At 39.9% G+C, this 10,709-nt stretch overlaps 1 protein-coding gene across 2 annotated transcripts in view; it reads left to right on the forward strand.

The window, feature by feature from the left end:
• The window catches only part of PPM1H (protein phosphatase, Mg2+/Mn2+ dependent 1H), a 126,120-nt gene extending 119,768 nt beyond the window's left edge, over window positions 1-6,352 (forward strand). For both annotated transcript variants that reach the window (XM_079303572.1, XM_079303571.1), the window contains exon 10: window positions 1,561-6,352. In XM_079303572.1, the coding sequence (XP_079159698.1) occupies window positions 1,561-1,708 (148 nt within the window). In that variant the 3' untranslated portion in view covers window positions 1,709-6,352. The remainder of the gene's footprint in view (window positions 1-1,560) is intronic.
• The last annotated feature ends 4,357 nt before the right edge of the window (window positions 6,353-10,709 follow it).

The raw sequence follows: 10,709 nt of genomic DNA on the forward strand, positions 1-10,709 counted from the left end.
TATGCAGCATGTGTGTTACATTTCATGTCTTTGGGCCCTTCTCTTACTGCTAAAGTAAATCATTTGTCAAAACTAGTGAGGCCTGGAAATTTTATCATTCTATATTAGGAACAGTGGGTCCATTGCAGCTGCACAACATTACTTGAATTTGGCATCAAACCTTTTGAATAGTCAAGTGTTGGTTCATTTGCATTGAAGAAATTTCTAGTAGAGCAAATATATCTACTCTTGATTCAAAGGCACCAAAACTGTAGGCACAGAACATAATAGGTTTTTTTTCTTCTTCTTTTATCCATAGAGACTAAATAAAGTCTCTATGATAGAAATTACAACTTAATAAGGAATTATGTGGTGAAAAGTTCTAAGGTTGGGTAACTGATAAACCTGAACATACACACAGTGCTTCTGATCAGCAAAGATATTGTTCTTTCCATTTTTACAGATGAGATTTGGACAGATCACTTCTCGTCAAGGATCCTCCCTGGAAAAGGGAGTGTTGAAATGCAAACCCTTCTTGTTCTTTCTGGCTTTGGAAACACATAGGGGTGCTTAGTTCTGGAAGCCTGTGTGTGTGGCTTCATAGAGCCCTGCATCATCCTGGAGGTTGATACTTACACTTTTAATAAAAACCATGCTGACTGGTGGTTAATTTTAATAATCAAATCATAGAAAATCTTGCCTCCACCCAATCAAATTCAAAACTTCTTGGCTAGGTGTTGGGCTGATGAAGCAGGTAAAGCAGTAAGGGAGAACATGACAGAGCACTGTCTATGCACCTTTTGGACTCTGACATCCTTCTGCCCCCAAGCAGCATGTGGTAGTTTTTCAGGACAGAAAAATAACTCCCATAAATCCAATGCCATTCAGCCCAGCACAGACTGGGAGTTTTGAAGCAACATGAGACTTAGTATTTCACTACATTAAGCACTTGACCACTCACATGCATGCAGTTTTCACTGAACTCATAAATGTGAAAGAACTGTGAGACTCTGTTAATCTGATATTGTTAACTGTAAGTTTCCTTTTCCAGTTTCAGAGTAATAGAGATTTAAAAGTAATTTCTATGGTCAAGAAAAACAGACAAGTTAGTCTTAAAGTGAAATTTGGATTTCATTTTTTATGCTCTATTGCTTGCTATCAAGTTACTTTCTTTGTTACAGTTCATTTCTGAAATAGTTGAGCCATGTTTACCTTCAGGTGTGTCAGTAGACAAGTGTGTAGTTTTCAACAAGTGTTTTTTAGGGTCCTAAATTTTTCAGACTACTACTAGAAAGTCAATTTGTTAAGGCAAGTATGTTTAATATTTTTCTGAAGATCTGTGAAGCCAGGCACTTCGAATGGCCAGTGACTTTAGATCAGGCGATGCTTTCCAATAGCTTCACATTCTTATTCAGGAGCTGTCACTGAACTGGAAGGACTTGCTCTGTGCATGTTTCCATGGTTTGTGTTTCTCCCGCCTGAACACTGGGATGCATGTCTTGGTTTGTCTCAGCATTCCCAGCAGCTGTGATGCCCCTTTGCTGCTGGAGGCAAGGCTGGCTGTACTGTGCCTCTCCACAGGTACACGCTGGCGGCGCAGGACCTGGTGATGCGAGCCAGGGGCGTGCTGAAGGACCGGGGCTGGCGGATATCCAACGACAGGCTGGGCTCGGGAGACGACATCTCCGTCTACGTCATCCCTTTGATACACGGCAACAAGCAGTCGTGAAAGGAGCCAGGAGTGCTAGAGGATGGGCATCTTTGGGGAAAGGGCCTCTAAGAGACGATAGGTTATTGGTGGTCTGACCAGGACACTTCCAATTGATGTAATCTAGTCACAACTAATGCTGGAGGGGTGTTTTTCTGCCCAAAAGGTAGGGATCTGCACATATACTGTATATGATTAAAGATAACCCTTAAGATTCCAATTTCCCTACAGAAATGGTTTTGGTGCTTAACAGGAATGGGATTTAAATGCTGCTAGCATATTATGGATTCTGTCATCCCTCTAGGTGGGGTGGGGAATTAATTTTTTTCTCAGTTTACCATGTAGCTTGGAAGAGCCATTTCAGTTGCAAAAGTAGAAGTGGGTATGAGAAGCCAAGAAGGCTCCTGAAATCTACCCCCTAATATTCAGAAGGGGGCTTGGGTCACATCTTATTTAAGAATATAGATATACATATATGAGACTCAAGAGTTTTCTTCTTTCAGAAAGTTGTACTCATGACTTATCTATGGACAACTTCAAACTTGTGTAATCCTTTGAGTCCCCATTTTCCTCTCCTGTCTCTTCTTCAGTAGACTATACCTCCTGTATTTTAGTAGGAAAACTGAAATTGGTTTCAGTGTGGCTATGCCTGTTTACTGCAGCTGAAACAGTCACCTGCAAAATTGTCCAGGAGAAATAGGTCACAGTCCTGTATGGCAGAATTTATTCTGGTGTGAGGAGTTACTTGTCAAGATTTCTTGTGTGTATACCATGATTATACAGAGCATGCAAACTCAGCTTTATATGATATTTACCTGGAGGCTGTGGTTTCTTTAGGACCAGAGATATACATTCATTGAATGGTTCTGCCTGCTTTATCCTGTTGAAAGGATCCCTGGCCATAAATTTTTTTCATCAGTTGAGATTTAGTAAATTTGTTTGGGCTCCTGAGTGTATTTTCAGTTGGACTTCTAAGTGAAGTAGTGGTATTGTTCTCATTAGCAATTTGGATAGCCAGATATAGTGATCTATTTCAAAGGTGTTTCAGTTCTTCCTGCCTCATTTATTATTTAGTATACCTTCTCCTGCTTGACTTGGGTGATCAGAAAGGTTCAACTTAAAACTTTCTGTCCTCTTGGCATTGAGAATTGTACTCAAGGATCACAATATGACTGTGATAGATACAAGCCCTTGGCTTGCTTCAGCAGGTCTTTTCTTAGCAGTGATAAATCAATTTAAATAAAGAAAATTTGTGGTAAACATTATTGACATGAAAGCAGTAGTCCAGGAGAGAAACAAGTAAGTCTGCAGTGTGACCTGGCTGCCTAATCCACGCAGGCAGCTCTTTTACTTCATTGGCAGGAATTTAAGAGAAAATAAAATCAGAAAGTTCCAGCATACAGGCAGGTATATTGGCTGGGGAGCCACTGCATTTGTGCCCAGACCAAATTGGTGTGGAGCTGTTCATCTTCTTCAATAAGAAGAGATTTGTACTTCTTAACTAAGAAAAGCCAGGGAGCTGACATCATTGTAGGGCACTGACTAGGGAGCTCACAAACATGCCCTTTCCAAAAGAGAAAGAGATGCTGTGCCCTTTGCAGACTTTCTGCTGAGCAGGCATGCCCAGAGCTTGCCAGCTCTGTAATTTATGATGTGCTGTGTAAACACGGTGCAGCTGCCCAGGTGCTGTGTTTGACTGCATCTGGAAGTACCCTTTGGTGGATTTAAACCACTCTTGCTCCAAATCTCTAGACCCAGAGGAGTTTCAGGATAAAAGCAGGCAATGTGGAGAGTGGAACAGCTCAAACATTGCAGCAAGCTAAGTGATCTTAGCCTAAAAATTGTTCCATGAGTTCCCCAGTGCCTCATGTGATAAAGCTGTACAGAACATGGATGTTTTATATTCTAGGGCTTCAGTATAAATCAATGGCATATCTGATTATGTGTTTTCATGCTTTCTTTCCTTATTTTTTTTTTTATCTTTACCTCTTTTTGTATGTGCATCTGGGTGAAAAGAGTCTTGGAGTCTAGAATATTTTTCACATGGCCCTTCATGTATCTTAAAGTTTAAGCAAGAGAACTTCTCTTGCACTTTTTTTTTTTTTTTGGCCTAATAAACTTGTAAACATGCTTTTCATGCTCTGTGTAACTCCTGTTGTCACTTCACAAATGCAGTTGCGTAGTCCTCTAGCAATTCAGATCCTCTTTTCAGATAAAGAAATTAGTGCTGGCAAACCTGGTGAAATCATCTGAACAGCAAAGATGTTGGTGCTTGCTGGTACCAACTACAAGCCCAAGTCAAATATTTCAGTGCTCATGCACTGTTGGTCTTTGTTTGGTAACATGGTGTAAACACATCCTGGTCACTAAAAACCATTGAGTGCAATGTGGTGGAAATAGATTTCTAAGGTAGCATTTGCCAAAATTTGAAAGTGAAGCATAAAGGCAATGGCAAATGCACCTTCTCATTCAGGGGTGTTTTTAAAAGTACCCCTCAAGAGATGGGTTAGCAGACTGCATGACTTGGTGGGAGCAAACTGGTGGGTGACTTCTCAGAGCTGGTGAATCAGCCTGCACAGTGTTTGTTGTTCATCTGAGGCATTGCCATCAGTCAGGAGCTTCTCTGCAGCAACTGAGCCCAGGCTGAGTTACCTTCACTGTCAGCCCCTCTCCTGGAAAGGGCAGAAATGCAGTATCAGCAATTTATATCAATTAATGAATTCTGAGAACTTTAGTAAAAGGTTTTATACTCAGATGAATGTGACTGAAACTATGCTGTGACACTTTCTGTTTTGCTTTTTTGTGAAGTATCTGTTAAACTTTTAGATGCTTGCCTCCCTGAAGTGTCTGGGACATCTCTGATCCATGCATTAATACTTGGGCTTTCACTTTTACCTGCTTTTGGTAGGAAATCCTTGCATACCTGAGGTGGGGTTGTGCTCTGCTCCATATACACACACCTAGGGCAGCAGGCAGGAGTCATTTATTGGGGAGGTATTATGTGAGAAGCAAGAATAATTAAAAGTGCTTCCAATTTGCTTTAAAGGCTGAATTACTTTGCATTGCACATTAGAAAACACTGATGGCAGGCAGGATTTTTCAGGTGGGTGCAGCATGGGTACTGCCATCTTCAGACTTGCTCTAGGGCTCAGTGATGCTCCTGAGTTATGAGCAGACAGCTTGTGTCCTTAAACTGGAGCAAGTTAGGCACCAAGTCCAAGTTTTAGATCTCTGGCATGTCATCTTAGTTACTGACTGATGCCAACAGTGCTCTGGCTTTTGCCATTCAAGTTCCCTTAGTATCCAAAACTGCTACAGCCTCAGCAGCAAGGAACCTCAGCCCTGAGTTACATCTGCATTCATATTGCTATTGCACACAGTGCTCTGCCTTGCCTGTGCATAGGCTTTGAAAGCTGGGCAAATTCTTGTCTTTCCATGGATGATGGCAAGGAAAGGTGACAGTAAAGGAGTTCTAGTTAGCTGGAACAGGCTTCTGCTGCCTAGTCCAGTCCCATTTCTAGAAACTCAAAACCAAGAAACTTTTACCATTCTTCCAGAAATACTGTTGGAGAAAGTAGAACAGCTATTTCAGATATTTTTCTTTTGCACTACAACCTAAAATTTTCTTTATTTAATTTGATGAAGAAGGTGGTTAGGGATTTAATTTACAACTGATTATGTAAGGCACATAACTATCTTTTGTTGCATTAAGACAATAAGGCTGCCATGATGAACATATGATCTGAGAGGGCTGCTGTTAAGTGGCCTCACACTGGAGAGAATTTTTTTTTAATAAATTCTAAAAAACAACAGATCTAACAAGCTAAAGAAAAAGTGGTCAGAATCTGCTGTTAATAGTGGATTTCTATTTGTGGTTATTTCTATATTGAAATATGACAAGAGGTTTTTGAGGTACTGTCAACTCTGTCCCTCCAGGATGTTTCTGAAGAACTGCTCTTGCTGTTTGGGCAGATTTTGGCTCTAAACTTCTGCTGGGTTTTTAAAGAACACTACATGCTTAGAACAAATCTGCTATTCTGTGTTTTTTCCAGCCTTGGTGTTTTCCTTTTATTTTACATTTTATGTACTAATACGTTCAGCATTTTGCTATCAGACATGAATGGCAAACTGTGTGGAACTGGACATTTTAGGTATGTGTTTTCCTCCATGTGTCTTAGATGAAGACTCAGTGATGTGGCTGTCATAGAGTGACCAAATGATGCTGTAACTGTGCTGCTGTACTTCTACCTGTGATGTACTTGAAGGAGGATGCCCTTCTCCACCTCCATGCTCTTTCTGTTTTTTTTTTTTAATCCATTGCTGTTGGTATTCTTTCATAGGTGTCTAATTTTGATTATTTCTTTTAATACCTGCCACATTTATCTTTTCTTCAATGGGCACTTCATCTTAATATCTTGAAATCTGTACAACTGTCCTGCAGAAAGGAGGACCTGCTGGAGGAAGATGTTTTGGACCAATGTACTTCTGCTTTGTGACTGTGAAATGTTAATCTTTTTGTAACCTAAGAACAAAAAATGTTTAGTAAAGGGATATATTTTGTGTTTTTTGAAACTTTTCAGTGCAATGAACAAAAGAGGAGGATACTGAAGAAGTGTATGTGCAAAGTTTTAAAATAAAATTTTAAATTATATATTATTTAATCCATCTAGATGTGTATTCATTTTTATTCTGCCTTTGTCATGAACTTTCCCTGAGTCTCTTTATGTGTATTACTAATTGTGCAATGTGGACAAGTAGCACACTGTGCTTTACAAGGAAACTGATGATTCACTGACAAAAGGTCTAACTCTTGAGTTAGTGAAGTAAATTCCTTTGAGGTGCATTAGTGGATGGGTTGATCTGGAAGAGTTCAGCTCTAGGGTAGCTGTGAGAGCTTTGTGCTGCCATCAGATCATGATTCATCACTCAGACTGCCAGTTGCCATGTTCTGACTCAGTGAACAGCTATGCAAAGTGATCCAGTACCAGCTTTCTGAGGCATTGGATGTAATTTTGGAAATGACAACATAGTTGGAATAAGTTTTCCCTCATCCCCAGTTCCTTAGGAATCACTGTCTTAAATTCTGCTCTGAGTTTATGTTCAAGTGAGGGTGAATTCACAATTATTTAGTAACCACAGGTGCTTTTGCAGGTACTGAAGATGCAGGAATGACACCAGCCTTGCCCTGTACCAGCACAGCCACAGGCAGTGCCCACCTGGGTTGCCAGCAAGAGAATGAGAGCTGGGCGTGTATCTGCTCACTGCATTTTGAAATACTGTGTCGTAGCACGAGTGGTTTCCCTGCTTCCTATTTCACCTCATGCTTAGTAAAAGGAAAACATCTGTTCTAGTGCTACTGCTGTTTTGAAGTGCTGCACATGCCTGTTGTATCCACTGAGCACAATGGAGAGTGCAGAGACAGGCATTTCACTCTTGCTTCACTACTCTCCCCTTAAGTCCTACAGTTTTTTACTGCAGTCTGACCTCAGTGGCAAGTTTAAAATTGCTGTGCAAATAAAACTTCAGCACAGCTTTGGCTGGCTTGCTGGTGTCAGCTGAATAGTAAGTGTTGGTAGCATGCAGTGACAGGGAACTGTTGCACACCAACTGAACCTAAAGGACCTTATTCCACATCACCCTTTTGCATTTCCTATCCTATGGCCTAAATTCTATAACCTTGTAGATCAAGTGAGGCTTCTTATTTTAATTTTTTTATGTGATCTATACAACTCTTAAAATTTGAACATCAGTTTCTGTAATTCATGTAGGCAATAAGTCAGTGCTTTGCCAAATAATCCATTCATGTATCCTACTGAATGTGCCCAGTTAACTAAAGTGACATAAGGGAACAATCCCAGTAATTTATTGTATTTTGTACTGTTTCTGTAAAACCAAAGCCTGAAATTTTGTCTTCTTAATATATCCTGGTAGAGCAATGTACTTTCACAGAAAGTTGATTTCTTTATGCTTTTACACAGTGGCTTTTACTGATTCCAGAGTTTCTCTCATGCTTTCCAGGAAGGCTTATATAAATAAAGGTTTTTGCACATCCTGTTCTTGTTAGGAGGAAGGATGAAGGTTTTTTTTTTAAAATCCTTTGCTTTGCAAAACAAAGGATGCCATAACTTTTTTGGGTTGTTGTTAAAATAATTTCAGGGGAAATGGTGCTTTGAGGGTGAGATTATCACAAGGGAGTTTGATGAAGATAGACAAAATGTGTCTACAGGTAAAGACATTATTTGGAGACTCTTAATAATTTAAGAATAATCCATCATAAATTTGAAGCTCTAGCAATAGTCCATGACACTCTGATACAAAATGTAAAGGGGAGAGGGAAGTAGATTTTTACTGAAGCTAATTTAAGACTGATTATTTAGATGTGTAGATAGTTAAGATCTCTGAACCTTCATGAATTTGAGACCACCCAATATTAGAATTACATTCTTTTTCTTTTGTGTTTTAGTGCATAATTTCTCAGCCTCTAAAGAGTCAAAGTACCCTTCATCTTGACCACAAGCAGTTGTTCCCTTAAGTGACAGAAATCAATCTCATAGTGATCCTCTGTCAAGATAGCACACAACCAGCTGTAATGGTTTGGTTTTTTCTGTGAGCTTCTCGGTCATTCCTGGATTTACAAGTCTGTTGCTTGCTTGTTCTGCTTGTCTGTGGTAATTCAAGGACTTTCCCAACAGACTGGACTCTAACAGAGCATCTTCCAGGTTTATTTATGCTATGGAGTGGTATTTTTCCTCCCTTTCCTTACTGCGCCCCTCTCAGATTTAAAACATTTTAGAGTGGTTAACTGCAGTTTGAGATGAGCTGCTGAGTCCCTGGCCATCCACCTCCTCCCACCCCTTGCTTCCTGCAGGTGCTGACAGCAAAGAGCATCATCAGCAATGCAGGAATGCTGGTAGCTAAAAGGAAGACTCATAGAAAGGGAAACAATTTCTTCATTTTCCTAACATTGATCATTACCTCTAAGTTAAAACTTACATGCCTGTAATATTTTATTTCTCCAGTTTGAAAGGGGAAACTTTAATGGTGTTTAAGTTGGTTTTAGAAGGCTCAACCTTTTGGACCCTTGCTACCCCAATTCTTTGGCTCAGTTATTCTCCAGGAAAACTACTCCTCCTTGGCAAAGTAAGGGCTGTCTGGGAAAGGTTGTCACACAAGCTCAGATGCATTTAGCTTCTCATACGATAGTCATTGTGCATTTCTGTAACTTTTTGGGGACTAAGCAATGAAACCTGAAATTTTGCTGTTTTTGCTTTAAAAGGGTAAGACTTAAGGATATGGAAATTCTGCAAGATATCCATGAGTAAAACTACAAGGAAAGATCCTGCTTTCCCATGAGAGTTACTGTGGAAGACAAATGACTAGGCAGTCACCTTATGAAATAGCACAAATTGTTCCTAAATAGAGACCATTTCTCTGCCCAGTATAATTTTCAATAAAGCTCAAGGCTGTAAAAGCAGCTGACAGCCCTGCAGTCATTTCAGCCTGTTCAGAATTTAGACTGACCCTGCCCATCCAGATCTCTTAAATGTGTATTAGTTTAATTTTGAATCCTGCAGCCCTTTGTGGCAGATGTGGGCTGAGGCAGCTGTTTTAGGGTATGGGCAAGAGGAGACAGGGAGAAGCCAAACCCAGTTGCAGTTATCCAGGATCTAGAAGCAGACAAACCAGTTATTTAAAAAGGGAATTGCCAGAGAATGTACAAAGAGCAGGGAATTCCTGCAGCCATGAGATATTTAGGCCTTAATTCTGAAAAATCCTCTTGTCTCCATGTTGTGCCTGTTTACTTTCATTCCTGTGTTGGTACCACAGCTAATTGCACCAAATGTCTTATTTCTTAACATCCGCCAGCTTTCCCTAGAGCTTTGTCTGCCAAATGTCAACTGCATCTCATCTAGCTGAGATCAAGGTACTCCACGAACAAGCTCCTAATACAAAATTCTTATGGTTGCATTTTCTGAGGATTGTGTTCAGGATGCTCCCAATTAAAAAAAAATAAATTTACTTTGCTGGTCTTTGTGCTCCCCTCTCAGTGCTTGTTTTTTGCCAGCACTCGTGCAATTGAATTTTTTCTTAGAACTTAGAATATGCTAAAAGATCTGGAACATCATTTTTACTCCTTCTCTGCTTGAGCACCAGCATAGAAGCAGTTTAAATGAACCAGACAAGAACCAAAACATAACTTTCAAACTCAGTTTCATGTCCAGATTTCTAAGTATTCTGTGAATGGGAAAAATATAAAACACAATGCTGAGATGGTAAATCTTACTGTGGTTACATTTTTTAGAAGGGTTTTTTAGGGAATGTCTGCTTAGTGCCAAAAAAAAAAAAAAAAAAAGTTATATAAAATATCCCAGTCATTTCTTTCTGCTCCTGCAAGGTTTCCCTGGTGCTGGCTTCATTAGGAAAGCTGGTAGCTGGGGACTTGGATACTCAGTCAATTAGAAAATGGGGAAAAAAACACCCAACAAACCTGGAGTCCTGAGGCTAGCTATATGGCACAGACTGAGTTCTAACAAATAAGCTTTTGTAGAATATAAATATTGAACATGCATAATTATTTATATATGTAGTTATATACACACACACATATATGTACATATAGGAAAAATTAATAACTTTATGCAGCAACTAATAAGACACCCATTTCTCCAGGCATGTCATACTCAGTGGAGACTAAATTTTTAAAAGTTGAACTGGGAACAACTCGATTTTGTTTGTTCTTTGGAGGATTCAACAGCTGCCTTTGTACTGCAAAGCTGCATCTCTCCACAGCTACTGGGAATGCACCAGACTATGGCTGTCAGACAACTTGGGCCAATGGAGCACCTGCTCCTGACAACCAGCAGCCTCCTGGTGATGAGCTGAGCCTACACCTCATGAGGATCTGCAAGGTTAAGCAATGGCTAAAAAACAGATGACTCGAACATCTAAATAAAGGGATAAATCCTTCGCAGCATAGCCCCCCCCCCTTTTTTTTTTTTTTTTTAATTTCCTTTCCTCTTGA

Source organism: Erithacus rubecula (assembly GCF_903797595.1).
Source record: "Erithacus rubecula genome assembly, chromosome: 4".
In the NCBI taxonomy this organism is placed as follows: Eukaryota; Metazoa; Chordata; class Aves; order Passeriformes; family Muscicapidae; genus Erithacus; species Erithacus rubecula.